The 19,319-nt window shown below is 54.2% G+C and overlaps 1 protein-coding gene across 1 annotated transcript; it reads left to right on the plus strand.

The window, feature by feature from the left end:
- Positions 1 to 1,581: 1,581 nt before the first annotated feature.
- Positions 1,582 to 18,247, plus strand: NECTIN4 (nectin cell adhesion molecule 4). Its single transcript, XM_037506651.2, has 9 exons — positions 1,582 to 1,745; positions 10,290 to 10,649; positions 12,395 to 12,685; positions 13,622 to 13,742; positions 14,684 to 14,832; positions 15,078 to 15,234; positions 15,640 to 15,715; positions 16,103 to 16,177; positions 16,504 to 18,247. Exons 1-9 carry the CDS (start codon positions 1,667 to 1,669, stop codon positions 16,726 to 16,728), a joined length of 1,533 nt encoding a protein of 510 aa, XP_037362548.1. The 5' UTR covers positions 1,582 to 1,666; the 3' UTR covers positions 16,729 to 18,247.
- Positions 18,248 to 19,319: the final 1,072 nt, after the last annotated feature.

Below are 19,319 nucleotides of genomic sequence, written 5' to 3' on the forward strand. Positions count from 1 at the left end.
AGTGTCGCACCTCCACCGGGTCCACTGGCACACGGCCCGCTTCTATCAATGCCTCTCCACTTGAAACTTACAATTTAGTTAAGGAGATAAGATGCACACAAATTACGAGGACACAAGCTATAATAAAGGGTGGGCAGAGGCTGAGGAGAACAGAAGGGAGGAAGATTAATGTCAGGGAAGGCCCAGAAGGCTTCGTGAAGAAGTGGCGTTTGAGGTCAGTTTTGAAAGATGTGCTTGATTTGACAGGTAGAGCTGAAGAGAGGATATTAGATGTGAAATATTCCCCTCCCCCTTGCTGCTCTTGTTCTTCCTTCCTGCCTCTCCCCAGACAGTCCTGCTGCAAGATTCAACCCATGTCTTATTTCTTCTCTGGTTTCGGTCTCTGTATTTACCTGGTTTTCAAGCCCCAGTGTGTCAGGAATCTTGCCCCTAGCTTTCTGGAAATTTTCAGAGAGTTCAGGTTTCAGAGAGTTCAGTGCCCCTTTCTCCGCTAGCCTAGGTTGGTCACTTTCATACAATGTGGTAGTCACGTTCATGCATCCCAGAATGGAGATACCTGGTCTTCCAAGTATGGTTATACTTATAGGAATCTGCAGACAGATATTTGAAATCAAGATCGAGCTTGCAAAGTTCAGATTGTGGTCTTGCCTGCCGAACATGGGATAAATGAGCGAGGGCCGTCGGTACGGTGGGATGCATTCCCGCCGCTCCAGCAGTGCTGGTGCACTCTTGGGACTTGGCCAGGTAACAAGAAGATGTTAAAATTGGGAGAGGGCCTTGCCAGAGAGCCAGGAACCTGTGGAGCAAAGTCCTCGCTCAATCCCTTGGCTTCTGTATATGGGTGGGGTCAGGCGGTCACTTAAGCTCCTTCTCAGGGGTTTTTGAACTAGCTCCTGTTCAGGGTGTCTGAGTAAACCATGACTCCACCCAAGCTGTGTCTCCTCAGCAAGCACCTTCCCCTCTCTGGCCTGTTTCCTCATCTGAAGGGTGAGGAATCTGGGCCAGTTCTGACCTTCATCGACTCTGACTCCAGAGTTCAGCCCTTCAAGAGTCTGGGGAACGGGTCAGGCCTTGGGGGGGGGGGGGCTGGCTGGGATGTGGGATACTTGGGTTCCTTCCTCCCCAACAGGGCCTCGTCTATGGTCATCCTGGCCTGGTGCCCTACTGGGACCACTCAGGCCTTGCCCCTCACCTTCCTGTCTCTCCCTTCATACCCCCTTCCACACACTCCAAGGCAAAACCTGGAGCTGAGACGGGATCCCCCCCCTGGTCCTGCCCTCCCTCCCTGGCGCCCATTAGCCAGCCCAGGCCGTGGGGGCGGTGGCTGCGAGTCTCTGTGCCAGGCCCAGCCCCCGGAGACGCACCTGTTCTGACCTGCTGAGCAGGTTCCCAGGTTTCTGCCGTCGTTGTTGGCCACGGCGTGGGAAGCAGCTCTGGGGGAGCTCAGAGCTCCCGATCACGGCTTCTTGGGGGCAGCTACAGCTGGGTGGGTAGAACGGGGCCAGCTCCCCTAGTGGAGACCCCAGTGGGAGAGGCAGAGGCCTCGGTGGTCGAGGACTCCGTGACTTCCCGCCTTCTGGGTTGGTGCCCTCCCAGCTCTAGAGCCGGCTCCCAGGGAGAACGCGGTGGAACTTCAGAAACACTGGGCAGCCCTGTCTTTCAACTGATGGCCCTGTCCCTGGGAGCCGAGATGTGGGGGCCTGAGGCCTGGCTGCTGCTGCTGCTGCTCCTGGCGTCCTTTACAGGTAAGACTTACCTGAACCATCAGGACCCTCACTTGTCCCAGGGGGTGTCTCCTTGCTGTCCCCCACCCCATTCTTTTTCCTTTGACTCTGGACTGAAGAACCAATTTCTCTCCCACCCCCAAATGCCAGTGGTACCGAGTGCCAGGGAGGCTTTTTCCCTTCATATCCCCTTCCAGCCCCCAGGTCAGCTCACTATGTCTGTGGTCCCTACTATCTCTGCCAAAGCCTTGCCCTGGCTGGAGCTGGCTCTGGGAGAAGAGATACAGTGATTCTATGCAAGTGAGCAGGGAGGGGAACAGGGGCCCTTTCACCCCAGGGCTTCCTGGAGGTTCAGAAGTGCTGACTGGAACTGGGGCTGAGTCAGGGCTGAGCTGGTGTGTGCTGTCATCGTGGTGTAGGAAGGCTGATGCCGACAGTAGAGAGGGTGCTTCTATCTCTTGTCTCCCCAGTGTTCTAGAATCTAGGATGGACCACTTGCTGGGGGACTGTGGGGTCTGGAGCTCCTTTCACGCCGGCCCCCTTCCTGGGCCACTGTTGCCAGGTGGTGATAGGTATGACTTGGATGAGGTGGGGGTGTCTAGGGCAAGGCTCCTTCTGGACAGTGTGGTCTCCTTTTGTTCATCCCTGTCCCCCATTTTCTCAACTAGATGCCTCATGTCACTCCTGTCTAATGACTCCATAGCAGATATACGTGATATGAGCGAGAGGAAGTGTGTGTGTTTAGGAGTGTAGGCACACGCGAGCGAAGTGGGATTCCATAGGCTGTTCCTGGAAAGTAACTGAGAAATCTTTCTCCTTGGAATGACAGGGCCTAATCTGGAGAAGATAGTTGGATTCCCAGTACTAGGAGCAGTAGCGAGAGAGCCCCTGTTGTCCAGCCACCCGGCAGATCCCCACCTCTGTCCCCAGCTGAAGCTATTGGTGGAGTGAGGCTGAGGTATGGATGGCGGTGGATGTTCTTGCTCTGATCCTCTAACCACAGGATCAGAGGTCCAAAGCCTCCACCCTCTGCCCCCACAACTTCATCCCCACCTTTCACACTGCCCTGCTCACTTGCTCAGACCCAGAGGGTGGGGCTGGCTGGTTCTGGGCCTGGGTGCTTAGCTGTGCTTTTTCTGTGGGATCTACCCACACCTAAAGAATAGAACTGAGATGTCTCCGCACTTGGAAGGGATCAAAGAGCTCCCTCGTTTTATAGATGGGAAAACTGAGAGAAATAGGCAGGCAAGAGAGAGCCATAAGATGACCCAGTGTTGGAAGCACAACTGGGGCAGTGCTTTGGTCTCCTGAGCCTGGTTCATTAAAGGAAGGAGCCTCTACTGCGTGCGCTGACACAGCCAGGGCGCCCGATGCTGGAGATGCACTGGTGAGCCAGGTGCAGGCCCAATCTTCCTTTCTACTAAAGTTGTTCTTTCTTAGAGAAGCCCAGGGGAGGGAAGAAGGCCCCCTTATGGTTAGGGCGTCACCCTTGACCTTACCCAATGCCACGGAGAGCCGAGAGCCGCTGCTGCTCTCAAGTGCCTAGAGAGGTGGGTTATAGGAGAAGGTGGGACTATGGTGGTGGGGGGCCCTCTGAGAGTGGGAACTCAGACCCCAGAGTTGGATGGGTCCAACTCCACCGCCGTGACCACCCCCATTGTGGCCCTTCTGTGTGTGGACATCTCAGCCAGGGCTGGAGTATTTCTTGTCTCTGAAAAAGCCTCGGACTGGGAAGAGTCAGTATGGTGCTGGCCCCTTTTCTATATTCATTTGCCGGGTGATCTTGGACAACTGAGAAGGTAGACTTCAGCAGACCAAGAGGTGGGACCAGGTGTCTGCTTCCAGCTTTGAGGTTCTGTGGCTGTGATTGTGCAGCCCCTGACTGAGGGGGTGGCTGGGGCTCAAGGGAAGTGGTGGGCCTAGCTGTGCAGACAGGAGGGGAAAAGGTCCTGGGCCCATCTCTCAGTGGATACAGGGGCTGCCTCTGCCCCTGAAATACTGCAAATTAGTGCCCCCCACCCACACACACACACCAGTCCTGGGCCATTAGGGCTCTGAGCCGCAGGGGCCTGGCCCCACCCTGACAGGGAGAGGAGGCCAGGCTTGGGAGGCGCCACCACACCAGGGCTCTTTGTCTCTTCTTAATGGGATGAGTTTCCGGGTGAGGTCCCCTCCCCCATCTCCTGCCCCAGGGCTAAGGAGCCCCAATTTACGATACCCCTCCACTGGGATCCTTCTTCCAGCTCCCTATCTGGGTCCAATAGGGCTCTGCAGGACTGAGAATGGGGGCTCTCTGGGTTCAGAGGCTGAGGATCAACTTTCAGTCTGAGGTTAGTTTCCTAGAAAGGGAGGGGCCCCATCCCTGCTTTTCTACTCCTGTTTACAAAAGGGGGCAGGCCCTTTCCTGCAGGACCTACCCAAACCCAGGAAAGCCTGAAAGGGAGGCAGCTTCCCCGCCCCAGGTGAGAAAGCTGGGAGAATCCCAGGGAAGCCCTGTGGCCCCGCTGACCTTGGTCCCACCCTCATATTTCAGGGGGCTGGGCTAAGGGGACCCCAGGCCCAGAGATGGCAGTGAAGCACCACAGTAGAGTCCTTGGTCCCCGCCTCTAACAACAGCCTCAGGATCCTGGGGCTCTCCAGGCACAGTGATTGGGGTGCACGACTGTGGGGAGCAGGTCCAGTGAGGAGAGCATGCCTAGGTTTTCTAATCTCCCAATTGGTTATTGCTGCCGACAATGGTGGGGGCGGGGTGGAGCTGAGTCAGGAGAGACTGGAGCAGAGGAACTGGGTGCTGCATCTGGGAACAGAATCTGCAGTTCCGAGGTCAAGTTCAGAACCAGTCTCTTGGAGGAGGTCTAAAAGTGGTGGTTGGGATGACTTTCATGGGAGGGGGAACCTCTGGCTTCAAGAGCTTTTCCCATAGATTTTTGTTCCCCACCCTCTTGTCTTGAGAGCTGGGTTGAGGCTGTGATTTGGGGTGGGGCAGAGCCGGCCACACTGGGGCGGGGGTTGACTGCCAAGATGGCAGGGGTGGGGGCTAGGATCTCAGGAGTTTGGGAGAAGCTGAATTCTGGGTCTCCCACCCACAGAGTGGCTGTTGTGGTGACTCAGCCCGGCTCAGACTCTGGCTCCGGGGGGTTTAGGGGACTTATCTGTGCTGGGAGCTGTGTCTGGGCCGGAGCCGAGCAGGGGCTGCCTCAAGCCTGTCCTCCTCCATTGTTCTCATCTCCCTTTGTGACTGTGCTGGCCCCCCTCCCCAGACACTAATCTGTGGGTGGGCGCTTTGCCCGGACTGGGAAGCTCTCACTAAGCTGGGGGGCTTAGGGCAATGGGGGGTAAGTGAGGGAGGTGGATGAAGGCACAGGGAGAATCTCCAGGTTTTCACCCTTCCTCAGCACACCAAGGTTATGGGGGGGAACGGGGGAAGTAAAGGGGCTTGCCAGGTTGTTTATATCACCTGTCCTGAATGGGAGGCTCCAGTGCTCCCTCCCAGGTCTTTTCTTAGCCCTAACTGGCCCATATATTCCTGCTCTCTGGAGGAGTCTGTTGCTGTGGGTGAGGGGAGGCAGGAGTTAACAAAGGAGTGTGGGACCCTAGACAGCCTGGACCCCTCCCCCTAGCCTCAGGCAGGATTCCCCGCTTCCCACCAAACCCACACCAGACAACCCTTACCCCAGGCCTGGAGGAGAGCTGGTTTTTCTGGTGGTGGCAACAGCAAAGCCTGACAGAGATTCCCAGGGAGAGGCCTCCTTGGGGGGCCACAGGTGTTGGGGGCCCAAGGGAGTGGCTGGGGGTGGTGAGGAGGGTGGGAGTCCTTCTAGCTGGAACCTGAGGAGCAAGGGTAGAGAGAGCTTTTGTTTTGTTCTGTTGGGGAGCCCTTGATGGCAATTTCCCATCACCTGGGGGGACAGTGACCTCATCCCCAGGTACCTCCACCTGAGATGAATTTGCCCTGGAGTCTTGAGGCAAGGTGAGGAGGGATGCCTGGGCCACACTTAAGACACTATAGAGGCGAGGTGCAGAGCCACTGAACAAGGGCAGCAGACACGCGGAAGCCCAGAGAAACCAACATAAAAATATTTACTGTGTGTGCAGAGTTCCGGGGACAGGAATGCATGCCATGCACATGGAGCACGTGAGACACACGCGGACATGCACATGTTCATTCACACGCGCGTCAGTGCATAACTGTGCTGTGGATGCAGACAAGTGCACGGACTCATGTGGAGAGAGACATGAGCATATGTGCCAGACACCCCCATGTTCATGCGAGGAGACAGCTGATATGGATGTGAACCAGTGCTGTACTGGCCAAGTCCTCACTACAGATCGATCATACATTGAGACACAAATATCCTCACTTCTTCCTTACAGATTCACCATAGTACTCCCCCACCTCTTAAGCTCCTATAGGTACTAGCAGGGGTTATGGTGGAGGAGGGTCCTCCCCATGAAGAAAAATCTCCTTCCCCAAAGACACTGTTCTAAAAAAAAAGATTTATTTATGCGTACAGGAACTGGGGTATACCGGTGGCGCAGCGGTTGAACGCTGGGTTTCAAAGCAGCCCGCAGCCTCTGCAGCGCCGGTTTGATCCCGGGCCACCGAGTGAGGGTCCCACATGGCGCGCAGACCTCTCCTGCCGCCCACTACTCCCCTCAGCATGTACTTCGTCAGTCTGCCTGTTCTGTTCCCCGCTCTGGCTTTGGTGGATTCTCTCACCCTACCGCGCTTCTGACTGTACCCAGTGCTTGTATAAATAAATAAATAAATCTTTTTTAAAAAATTAAAAAAAAAAAAAAGAACTGGGGTTTAAGCTAGAGGTGTGGGGGGTGGGGTGCGAGGATTCACCAGAGACAGAGTGGGGAGCTGAACAGGCAGATCTACTGAAATACACTGCTGAGGGGAGCAGTGGGTGAGATAGGAGAGGTCTGCTGCGCCATGTGGGTTTGTTAGCTCCCTGGCTGGCTGGGGATCGAACTCGCGCTGCAATGGCTGGCAATAGCTTGATAGCACTGTCTTTAATAGTGCCACCAGGAAGGCCCCCCCCCCCAAAGACACTGTTATCTGTAGGTGCCAGTCTCAGTCTCCCCCCTGAGATCAGAGGTCGGGCCTCACACAGATAGGGGACCCAGGCACAGGTGGGGAGTGGCCAGCCATCCAAGTAGGAATGGAGAGCTTGTCTGGGAGCAGGTGGGGTACACAGAGGGCAGGGCCCCAAAAGAGGCCCGTGGGGGCCTGGCCAGGGTGGGGGAGGCCAGGGCAGGGATCCCGTCTGGCCAGTTGGGCCTGTTCTCTCCCTTGCGCAAGGTGGTGGCTGGTGGTGGCTGTGGCTGGGCCTGCCGCTGTTCTGCAGCATCTGAATCACCCGGGCTTCTGACCAGCGTCTTAGTGCTTCTGGAGGAGGGGTGGCAGGGTCTGCAGGAGGAGGGCCCAGCTAGCAGAGCCCACTGGCCTCAGCAAACAACTTGCAGCAAAGGGTCTGTGGGCTTGGTCTGGCCTGGCCACTACATGCCCGCAGGGTGACCTCACTGGCAGGCGGTATGTCTCTTTACTCCGATGACATCATCATGCTGACGCCGGGGCGGGCGGGCACTGGGTGGGGAGAAAGAGGAGGCAGACCTGGCCTACCTCAGCCTGGTAGTCTTGGCTTCTGGGTTCATTTAATCTAGGATAGGGATTCTAGAACCTGAATTCTCTTGTAGCCTGGTGTGTGTGTGTGTGTGTGTTGAAAGAGCATGTTAGCCTGGTGTGTGTGTGTATGTGTGTGTATGTGTGTTGAAAGAGCATGTTTCCCCAAAATAAACAGTGGATTGTTTAGGACAATGGGCACTGTAGGAGAGATCCAGGGTCACCTTCCTTTTTTACGGGGTTCCTCATTCTGCAAAGTTTATGCTTATTTCTTGGGAGTGGGAATCTTGGAATCACAGGCAGGAACATGGAAGACTAGGATTTAGGTATGAGCTGGTTACCCAACACCTGTTGTTAGAAGGTATTCTGGGGGAAATGTGAGTAATTAGTGGTGGTGATGGGCAGATGGTTGGCAAGTGTAGGGATGGGTATGGAAAACATGGCAGCATTTGAACAGAGATGTGCAGGGAAGCCCCTCTCTCAAGTTCACCTCTTTGGCAGCCTTGCTTCCTTGGTGCCAGGAGGGTGTGGAGGTACCTAAAAGGGTGTGAATGGCTAGCTGGACTCCTGGGCTGGGTTGGGTGGGACCAACATCAGCTTAGGCAGGTCAGGGCCCTGGTATCTGGCCCTGCAGGTCTGTCCCGTCCCATTCAGGCCCTCCCAGCTCCCAACGGGATCCTCCCTCTCTCCACCCCTGCCAGCAGGGCCACAGGACCCCCTTCCTCTGCCCAAGACTCTGAACACCCCTTGTCCACTGTGGTGGGGTTTCACCCTCCCTTCATACTTTCTCCCTCTGTTCCCTCCTGTTTCCCTGTATCCAGTTGCAAGTTGCTCCCATTGACAGTGAATCTAGCTAGCCAGTCCACCCCAAGGTTGCCATGCCCAACCATAAACTGCTTATTTCTCTTCCTCCTGCATGTTTCTCCCATCCATTCATCCATCCATCCATCCATCCATGCATCTATCCATCCATCCATCCATTCTCCCACTCATTCATTCATTCATTCATTCAATAAACATTAATTGAGCACCAATTATATACCAGGAATGCAGACCACATGCCACTGAGCACTAACTTAAAAACTGTCCACATGTAATTTGAGACCCAGTTTCTACTCTTGAGGTGCTCGGTCTGGTGGGAGAGGCAGACAAGAAAATAGCAAAGATCACCTATGGGAACAAGGACTGTGAAGGGGTAAAAGTCATGCACTGGGGGGACAGAAGGGCCGCTGACTTTGCCAGAGATGGGTGGAGGAGGGAGAACGCTAGGAGGAAGTGATGTCTAAGCGTGTCTTAGAGGATGAGTAGGAGTTATCCAGACAGTGACGAGTAGGCGCTACCAGACATAGGGAGGAGGGTGCTCCAGGTGGGGCACAGGGTGAGCCGGGGAGGGTAGAGGTGTGTGAAGTAGGGCCAGCGGCAGGGGCTGCAAACTGTAGGGTGTTGCTGGTTATGTATTCCCAGGAGAGGAACTCCTGCATCCCAGGGCACCTTTTCCCTGCCCCCTGTCCTAGATCTCACATGCCTTAGTCCTTGACTTCCACCCAAGAGCTTCCAACCAAGGCCCCACCTCCTTCCTAACTTAACCATCCTACAAACCTAGGTCTTGTCTTTGAGTTTCCTCTCTCTTATCTCTTTCTAGTCAGCGACCAAATCCTACCAAGTTTCCCCAGGAGCTGTGCCCTCCTCTCTACCCAGGCAGCCCCAGGGGCTCTGACCAGTTCTTGACCTAATCAGAATTCCTTTGCACAGTATGCAAGGTCCTGGGAAATTAGGGCCAACCAGGTTTTCTACTCCTGCTCAACACACAGCTGGTCCTTTCTGCTATATGAACCAGTTAGTTAGTCTCTCCACCTCTCCATCCCTGGAAGCTGCCTACCTGGGCCCCTCACCTGGAATGTCTTTCAAGCTCTCTTCTTGTCCTAATCCCACCCACCTAATGCATGAGGCCTTCCCCTGTGACCCAGGTCTGCAGTGACTGTTTCACCCCACAACTGGCCTGTCACATACCGCTGAGACTAAACCAGAAATCAGCACACGTGTCCATGTCTGTCTCTGAACAGATTTCAGATTCCATGAGGGTGACCAATGGGTCCTTATTTTCAGAGAAGGCTACAGGATAGATAGCCCTGAATGTACCCACTGCTCTTGTCAATGCAAGGAACATGCCCTCACCAGTGTCCCCACCCTACTTCTCTGACCCTGGCTCACCGTCGACCCTGTTGCTGTGTATCTCCCCTGACCTCATCTCTCTGATCTCTGACCTGGGGCCTTTCTGTCTTCAGTGACTTGCTCATTCCTGCCTCTGAGCCTCGGATCGTGCCATTCCTCCCACATAGAATACCTTCTCTCTGGGAATCCAGGTCTCTCATCTTCAAGCCATGAAAAGAATGTTTTGAAAGGCCTTCTGACATGGACCCTTCCCACACTCTGGGCCCTTCCCAGAACCAACTGCCCTGGTCCCCTGCTGTGGCTCCTGAAAGCATTTACTTTAACCCCCTGGGTAGGCTGAGCCTTCAGTGAAAGTCTGTCTGTGGCTTTCCCTACTTTTGTGCACATAAAATCCACTCCTTGCGAGGACCGTGAGTTTCTGAGGGCAGAGGCTGGGTCCCTGCTCCGGTTACAGCCTCCCACCCTTCAATTCTGGATGCCAGCCTGGGCTGGAACAGGGTGTGGCCTTTCCTTTGCTCCTCCGTGTGGCCTTAGGGAAGCACTTCCTCTCTCTGGGTCTCAGTTTCCTCATCTGTTAAATGGCGATAATAACGCCCACCTCTTGGGAATGTTCTGTGGGTCTAATGAGGTAATGGACTGAAAGCGCTTGGCAAGCACAAAATGCTACGAGTTCCGGCTGCCTTCGCGGTCATTATCACTATGAATAAGTGTCCCCAGCTCAGGCTGCATCCCTCACCCTGGCTGCTCCTATCTGCCCCCTGCAGGCCGGTGCCGGGCAGGCGAGCTGGAGACCTCAGACGTAGTGACCGTGGTGCTGGGCCAGGATGCCAAGCTGCCCTGCTTCTACCGAGGGGACCCGGGCGAGCAGGTGGGCCAGGTGGCGTGGGCACGAGTGGATGCGAGCGAGGGCGTCCGGGAGCTGGCGCTGCTGCACTCCAAATATGGGCTGCACGTGAGTGAGGCCTACGAGGGTCGCGTGGAGCAGCCGGCGCCCCCACGAAGCCCTCTGGATGGAGCGGTGCTGCTGCGCAATGCGGTGCAGGCGGATGAGGGCGAGTATGAGTGTCGCGTTAGCACCTTCCCTGCAGGCAGCTTCCAGGCGCGGCTGCGGCTTCGCGTTCTGGGTAAGTAGAGACCCACAGTGGGCAAGTCTGGGGGCGGCTGCTGTGTGTGCAGAGGCACTGGACCTTAGGGGGAGGCAGAAATGGATGAGTAGAGTTGGGATACTGTGGGATGTGGGATCCTGCCCATCTTCTCACCCAATCTGGAAATTCTCTGAGTGACCCCAACAGTTTGATCCTACAGTCCTGAGGAGAATGAACATATTAGGAAGCTCTTCCTCTCCTCTTATTGACCTGAAATCTCCCCCTCTGTTGCTTTCCCGCTATAGGAATATGGCACAGGCTTATTGATCCCTCTGCAACACAGCCATTCAAAGAACTGAGGACCTTTGTCACACCCCACCCAAAATGACTCTTCTCCAAGCTAAACCTCCTGTTTCTGCAACAGCTCCACTAAAGACACTCATTCAAAACTTCCTTTGCTTTGAGGGTTTATTTCATTTTTTAAAGATTTATTTATTTATCGTACAAGAACTGGGTACAGGCCAGAGGTGCGGGAAGTGGGGGAAGGTGAGAAGATTCACCAGAAACAGAGTGGGGAGCACAACAGGCAGATCTACTGAAATACACTGCTGAGGGGAGCAGAGGCAAGACAGGAGAGGTCTGCTGCACCATGTGGGTTAGCTCCCTGGTCTGGCATTGAACTTGTGCTGCAGTAGTTGTGGATAGCTGCAGATAGCTTCATAGTGCTGAGATTTAACCCCTTGTGCCACCAGGGAGGCCCTGCTTCGAGGATTTAAAACAGGGATGTATCAGAGCTATCAAGCTATCGCCAGTCACTGCAGCTTGAGCTGTATCCCCAGCTGGGGAGCTGACTCACATGATACAGCAGACCTCTCCTATCTGCCCGCTGCTCCTCTCAGCAGTAGACCCACCTGTTCTGCTCCCCAATCTGTCTCTGGTGAATCCACTCACCCCTGCACATCTGGCCTACACCCCAGTTCTTGTGTGCATAAATAAATAAAAATAATTCTTTTTTAAAAATTAAAAAAAACCCAACAGGGATCTAGATGGAGATATGCAGACCTGCTGTGGCCAGTGTGACCCTGTGTAACAGTGAGGCCCATCCTTGATTTGATCTGGACTATTAGTGAATTTGGTCTACAGTCACCTTCTAAACCACCACTGGACATTGTGGACACTCAGTCCATGGATGCCCAAGACCTCTGGTCAATTTCAGTCTTTTCTGGTCTGTGCTTGGGCTGTTAATGTTATGAAGATAAAAACAAAATTCTTTTTATAGTTTCCCTTTATCCACATGGAAGTTAGTAGCACCAGCCTCGGAGTGGGAAAACCTGAATGTGAATCCAGGCTTCTTCACTTATAGCTGAAGATGGGGAACCTCCCTGAACTTCTGTCTCCCCACCTGTGCAATGGGGATCACAATGCCTACCTCATTGGTGTGTTGCCAGGATTAAATGTTTGTAAAGTGTTTAGCATAATACTTAGCACATAATAAATGCTTAATAAATGGTGACTATTACTATTATTACATAGATGTTATCTGGTTAGGTTTTTTAATTACTTCATTATCTTTATTAAAAAATGACCCAGGCTCATTCTAAAATATTCAAACAATGGAGAAAGGCACCAAGTCAGCTGCAATTCTGCCATTCCTCTGGTGTCCTTATGGTGAAATAAGAAAGGGAGGCCTGAGGCTTTGCACCCGTACAAGGCTGAATGGGGTTGGGGTGGGGTCCTTGACAGTATTGTGCGGATGGTGACCCCCAGCTACCCTCCCTCTGCAGTGCCTCCCCTGCCCTCACTGAATCCTGGTCCAGCGCTAGAAGAGGGCCAGGGCCTGACTCTGGCAGCCTCCTGCACAGCAGAGGGCAGCCCGGCCCCCAGCGTGACTTGGGACACAGAGGTCAAGGGCACGACGTCCAGTCGTTCCTTCAAGCACTCCCGCTCAGCAGCTGTCACCTCAGAGTTCCACCTGGTGCCCAGTCGCAGCATGAACAGGCAGCCACTTACCTGCGTGGTGTCCCATCCTGGCCTGCTCCAGGACCAAAGGATCACCCACATCCTCCATGTGGCCTGTGAGTACTTGGATCCGGGCTAGGGAGCCCTTACGGTCTCCAAGAGGATGGGTAAGGTACCCAGAAACCCTGAACCATACCAGTCTGGCCAGCCTGGGTCCCGGGGACCACACTGTATGGCTAAGAGAGCATAGACCCAAGGTAAAAGACTTGAAGCCCATCCCACATGACTGTGGCAAATCACCTAGACTCCTCTGACCCTCAGTGTCCTTCTCTTCATAAAGGAATTTGTCCTGTTTCACGTGGTTATTGGGGAATCAAATATAAACATGGGATTATAAACACTTTGTAAAATACAGTTTAGGATTTGAAGACAGATAGACATGGGACAAGCTCTTCTTCTGCTTGTTATTGGTGTTACTCAGTCTTGGTGGAGGCTTCATTTTCTTCATCAACAGAATGAGTATAATTAGACCAACTTTACAGGGTTTTGATGGGAATTAGGAGCCACGAATGAGGGCATGTTACATGGGGCTTTGTACACAGAAGGTGCTCGTGAATGGGAGACACTGTCTTCCCAGCATAGACATTGAGCCTCTGGGGGTAGCGCCAGATGCCCAGCATTTGGCACAATGTAGGTCTCCAACCCATATGTGTTAAAGAGATGAATCAACTAGTAAGGTTATTAAGCCTTTGGAGAATCAGGGAATCTTTACCGTGTTCTTATGCCTAGTACTCTGCTAGGGACAGCGTGGGACTCAATGTGCAATGCGTGGCTATGCCGGGGGACATCCAGGCTTACTGCATGGGCAAACCCATGTGGACTCTGAGCTCAAGAGGGAAGGGGGCCTCAGCAAGGTGGGGCTAGGCCAGGTTTGGCAGCAGGAGTGAAGGGGAGGGCCTGTTCTAGGCAGGGTGGGGCATGGGGTGGGGGCCTTTGAGAAAAGCAGGATCAAAGGCATTGTTCCCATTCTTTCTCTAACCACCTTCTTCTAGTCCTTGCTGAGGCCTCCGTGAGGGGACTTGAAGACCAGAAGCAGTGGCAAGTGGGCAAAGAAGGAGCCACACTCAAGTGTCTGAGTGAAGGGCAGCCTCCGCCCACATACAACTGGACACGGTGAGGACTTGGCCTGGGGGAGACGGAGCTTGGAACCAGGGTTCTTCCCTCCCATGCCAGCATATACTCATTATGGACTGGGACAATATATTTTGAACCTTAAATAAATTCAGGTCACGTGTTCAGACCAACACAAGAATGTGCATGGTCACCAAATATTATTATTGGCTTGTATCAGCAAGTCTAGACTATGTGGTCACTGGTAGGGAGTAAGCTAATAAATCTTTGGCTTTCCCCTCTGCCTTTTAAATTAGGAACTATAGCACAGTATTTAAATATTGACGTTTTAGATATATAAGTAAGTGTTTAATGTGGATAAGAAAAAAAGAGTGAGTTGACTGTCACAGTTGTTAAAGCAACACCCTAAAACCACCACAGTGCTGCCAGCATCTCCTAGGAACCTGATCACCTCCACCAGTGGCCTCCAGGAGACCTCAGCTTTTCCCAGGATCTGAGATGCTGGGAGAATCAGAGAGGGGTCAGAGGCACATGTGTGTGGGCCCATGACAGCCATGTTCTCCCATGTGAGCGATGAGCTGTGCATGTGGCCTTGTGCCTGGACTGTGTGCCTGCCATGTATCATGGATGTCAGGGCTGTGGTCACATTTTCCAAGTACATCTGAGTCCAGCTAGGCATGAGTGTCCCGTGGTGTGCGTTTTATATGTCTGTCTGGTACCCAGTACAGGATGACGGGTTGCATGTGGGATGGCACGCATGTGGATCTTCCCTGAATGTGTGGGGGGGGTGCCCGGGTCAGGCTGGGCAGCCTGGAGAAAGGGCCCCTGCCCAGACCTGCCTAGGGGAGGGAGGGGCACCGTGGGAACAGCCGGTGGCAATGGGTGACGTCATTGGGAGGGGGATAGAGAGCTGCCTGGGCACGTTGGGTGGTGGCAGCCTCAGCCTGCCTCAGCCAGCACCCAGCAGCTTCCCTGTCCTCCAGGCTGGACGGGCCTCTGCCCAGTGGGGTTCGAGCAGAAGGGGACACCCTGGGCTTTCCCCCACTGACCACTGAGCACAGCGGCACCTATGTCTGCCACGTCAGCAATGAGCTATCCTCTAGAGATTCTCAGGTCACTGTGGATGTTGTTGGTAAGCACTGGGGGTGAAGATAGGGATGGGTTGGGAGTGGGGGCAAGGGCCTGGTGGGGGGCAGGACCGAGAAAGTGAATTGGGAAAGCATTTATTTGGAGGGGGCTGGGCCTTGTGTCCTTTGCAGAGGGTCAGAGGGCTTGGGATGGATTCTGTGAGGTCAATGGGTGAGTGTGCGGGGGGACTGTGGGGTCTGTGGTGGGTTAGGGATCTGGCATTGCCTCAGACAATGCTGTCTCCTGCAGATCCTCAGGATTCCCATGTGCAGCAGTTGGACCTGGTGTCAGCCTCTGTGGTGGTGGTGGGCGTCATTGCTGCACTCCTGTTCTGCCTCCTGGTGGTGGTGATTGTGCTCATGTCCCGATACCATCGGCGCAAGGCCCAGCAGATGACCCAGAAATAGTGAGTCCTGCCATTGCTGGGCCAGCAAAGCTACTCTGGGCAGAAGAGGAGGCAACTGGGAGGTGGGCCAGCGCCAAGGGGAGTGAGGAGACTGGGGGTCTGGCATCTGGGGGACTTCTGGACCTGTCTGGGTGAAGTTTTTTTGGGAGGAGAGAAGGTGCTTAGAGCCTACACCATAGGAAGTGAGGAGAATCAACTGCCTGAGAGGGTCTGATCCAGATCAGTTACCACCAAGTGCACACGCATGTGTGCATGTGCACATGCACACGAACTCCTCAGCCACAGTGCCACCTGTAGCACATAGCAACACCCACAACTTTGCTCAGGCTCATGGGTTGGCCAGGTAAGTCTCCCCAGGGGAGGCTCCCGCTGCACTCAGCTCCTGACAAAGACATGTCTTTCCAGTGAGGAGGAGCTGACCCTGACCAGGGAAAACTCTATCCGGAGACTGCACTCCCATCACTCAGATCCCAGGAGCCAGGTGTGTGCCAAGGTTGGATGCCTTCATGGGTTGGGGCCCCCTTGCAAACCAGGAGCACAGCCCCACCAGGTCTGGCGCTGACGCATAGCTGGGATTGGGTAGGGGGTGGAATTGGGGGTGCAGAGCTGCTTGGGTCTGCTGGGGCTCCCCTCACCCCAACGCTGGCCTGGGGGCTGCTCTGGGAAGCCACCATCAATATTGGTTGCAGTGTGGGGTTACGGGGAGGGATGTGGGGGAATGATGAGGTTTGTGTCAAGGAGAGAATGGATGTGTCGGGTGGGAGGGGGGAGGGTAGTTTGGGAGGAAGAGGTGGAAGACAGAGGTGAGGGGGCTGAGGAGAGGAGGCTGAGCCCTATTCTAACTTCTCCCCATGTCCGGGCCCTACAGCCGGAGGAGAGTGTAGGGCTGAGAGCCGAGGGCCACCCTGATAGTCTCAAGGACAACAGTAGCTGCTCTGTGATGGTGAGGCCCCCGGCCCCACCGGTGTCCCCACAAGTCTCCTCAGGCCACTCTCTTGATCCCAGATGTGGTGGTCTGCAGCCCCTTGACCTGTCCCTTTCATCACAACCCTGGCTCGCACTGCCCAGCCCCACACCTCTGCTATGCCATGGTCCTCCCATCTCCCCTTGCCCCTGGCTAACACTCCTGACCCCTGGTCTCCGAACCCTTTACCTCTGAACAACCATGACCCTTACTGGGCCTAACCTCTCACCCCTTGTGTCCCATGGCCCCGTCAGATCTGGCTACCCCGCCTTGTCCCTGACCTGTCCTCTATCCTTGGTCCCCAGAGTGAAGAGCCAGAGGGTCGCAGCTACTCCACGCTGACCACCGTGCGAGAGATTGAAACGCAGACAGAGCTGCTGTCTCCAGGCTCTGGGCGGACAGATGAAGAGGAAGACCGGGATGAAGGCATCAAACAGGCCATGAATCATTTTGTTCAGGAGAATGGGACCCTTCGGGCCAAGCCCACGGGCAATGGCATCTACATCAATGGGCGCGGGCACCTGGTCTGACCCAGGCCTACCTCCCTCCCTGGCTCCTTTTGCCGACACTGTGGATTTCCGCTCATCTCGGGGAGGAGGGGAGCCTCCCTAAACATCCTATTGCTTGAGGAAGATGCTCCCCATCCCCACTGACTGCTCGACCTTTTTCTCCAACCCTTCTGTTCAGTGATGGAAGGGCTCCCCTGGCTGAGTCCCTCCCATGTGTGTGCAGGTCACTGTGTATGCCTGTGGTATGTGAGTGTCGCTGGCTGTGTGTGTGTGGAGGGGTGAGTGTGCCGTGGTGTGTGTCAGAGTCCAGTGAACTGTGCATGTGAGCCATCTGATGCTGGTGGCTGGGGAACAACGTGGGACTGGTTTGTGTGTGGCGTGGCCGAGCGTGTGTGGTGTGGCTGTGTGACCTCTGCCTGAAACGCAGGTGTTTTCCTCAGACCCCAGAGCAGTATTAATAATGCAGAGGTTGGAGGAGAGAGGTGGAGACTATGGGCCAGACCCAGGTTGCAGGCAGAGCTGGAGCTGGAATCTGGCCTCCTGAGTGGGGAGCGGGGCTCCCACCACCCAGGGGCATTGGGGTGAGTGTGAAGCAGCCCTAAGGGTTCTGCCAGAGGCTGGAACTGTTACAGAAGAAACCCTCTGCCCTCTGGTGGCCTTGGGACCTGCTGCATGTACATATTTTTTGTAAATAAACCTCCACAGGGGAGCTCTTTAAGATATACTGCTCCAGATCTTTCAATAAGAGAAGGAAAAAAACTAAAACAAACAAACAAACAAACAAAAAAACTTGTGATTTATCTGGAGTACTGAAAGTCGAGCCAACACAGGACTTTGGCGCAGCCAGAGCTTGCTTAGATCCCACCCAGGGGCTTGATTCCTGGTTGAGAAAGATGCTGTTCTAAGGCTCCTTAATCTAGGCAGCCTCTTCGGAGGGATCCAGAAAGTTGGTGGATCAGAACCATGGGTGTGAGACTGGTTGTTGGCTAAGGGACGGTAGGTTGAATCCTTGACCCTGCTGTTCCTTAACACTCCCCCTGACCTCATCTCTTTACTCTGTGGTATCCACCGTTGTTTGTAGTCCCTTGGGAGTTGCTGGAACTGGGTGGCAAGGGGTCCTGCTTGAGTTGTGGTGTAGGGAGAGAGAAGTGGTGATTACGGACATTGGGAGGGTGGGCGTTCATGAAGGTGAAGGAGCTGTTGGGGGCAAGAACGTCTCCTTTCCTACAGAGGTTCTGGGTCACTAACTCAGGCTATTCTGGCAATTTCTCTGGGTGGGCTGGTACTTGAGAAGGCCCATTTTTGCCTAGCCCAGCCAAATACACTCCGTCAGCATCCCTAGGCTTAGTGCCCAAATCCTGCTTGGCCTGAAAACTGCTGTATTTTTGGACCAAAGGAGAGATTCCCATTCCTGGATCCCTGGCCAGCCCAGGGCTTTGGAGGGGCAGCCTGGAGATCCTGGGTACTGGTGTGTACATTTTGTGTAAATATGTGCATATTTGTACATAAAATGATACTCTGTTTTTAAATAAACAGATAAAACCTGTTTTGCCTGGTTCCTGTCTTGCCCTCTGAACTGTGTGAGCCCTGAACCCCTGGACTCTTGTCTTAGTGTTATAGAGCAACCCCGATATTAAATGGGTTCCTGGCTGTGGGTCCTCACCCGCGCGCTTTAAAGGGACTTATGAATACTCTACTACACTCACACACAAAAGGTTAATAAAAGGTTTATTTACAAGAGAAAAGGAAATAAGGAAAATGTACAACTCAGGGAGAAAATAGGGAAATAAAATCTTTAATGCGTCCTACCCAATCCGCCGACCTGGAAACCCAAAGTCACTCTCAGAGCTGGCCGGACACTGCGAGCTGGTGGAGAGCCAAAATGGGGGCCCCCAAAGCCCACGTGTCTGCCTTTTATATCCACCTGGCTGCTTAACCCCACCCTCAGGTCCCAGCCACCTTCCCTTTGGTGGTGATGGGATTTGGAGTTCCCAGTGTCTTTGGCTTTGGCCTGGGGTGGGGGGTGGAGTCCACAAAGCCTGTATGGAATTAGCTTTAGGACATCCTTTTCCCCCTAACAATTGGGTCCCAGGTTGGGAGCAGTTTGGGTGCCAGGGACTGGGAGAGAAAAGGGAAAGACATGGTCCCATGAGAGCTTCAGCTGCCCCAAGGGCCTCCAGGTAGGAAAATGGATCCACGAGCCCCTCCCAGGACAGCCAGGACCTTTGCATGATGGTCAACCCTTATCCACCCCCACCTGCATTTCAGGTGGATAAAGGGCAGCGGGGGACACAGTAGCACCTGTGTTTTACCGAAAAAGAAACGAAGCTCAACTGACTTCCACAGAACGTCAGTTGAGGATTTAAGACCGTCTATTTTCTTCTGCCTTCGTTTTCATACATGTGGAAACATCTCAATAAAGCAACGGACTCGGCTGAATCAAGGTCCATCTGGGCGGCCTCCCTCAAGGTGTGCCTGGCATGGCCCTGTGACACTCCACCCCCCTGCCCCCCAGCCAGTATCTGGTCTCCAGCTTGAACCCGAATTCTGTTCTGTTCAGTGTCGTCACCTGCTTACGCCCCAGGCACCATCACTCCACCCTGGGGCTCTGA

The sequence above is a fragment of the Talpa occidentalis genome, unplaced genomic scaffold (genome assembly GCF_014898055.3).
Source record: "Talpa occidentalis isolate TD23 unplaced genomic scaffold, MPIMG_talOcc4v2.1 talOcc4.12, whole genome shotgun sequence".
Taxonomy (NCBI): domain Eukaryota; kingdom Metazoa; phylum Chordata; class Mammalia; order Eulipotyphla; family Talpidae; genus Talpa; species Talpa occidentalis.

Bases quoted from the DNA above. Each gene is read 5' to 3' on its own strand.
- NECTIN4 (XM_037506651.2), top strand. From the start codon at position 1,667: ATGGCCCTGTCCCTGGGAGCCGAGATGTGGGGGCCTGAGGCCTGGCTG. The intron at 1,746-10,289 runs GTAAGACTTACC...TGCCCCCTGCAG, and splicing joins GCTCCTGGCGTCCTTTACAG to GCCGGTGCCGGGCAGGCGAG. The intron at 16,178-16,503 runs GTGAGGCCCCCG...CTTGGTCCCCAG, and splicing joins ACAGTAGCTGCTCTGTGATG to AGTGAAGAGCCAGAGGGTCG.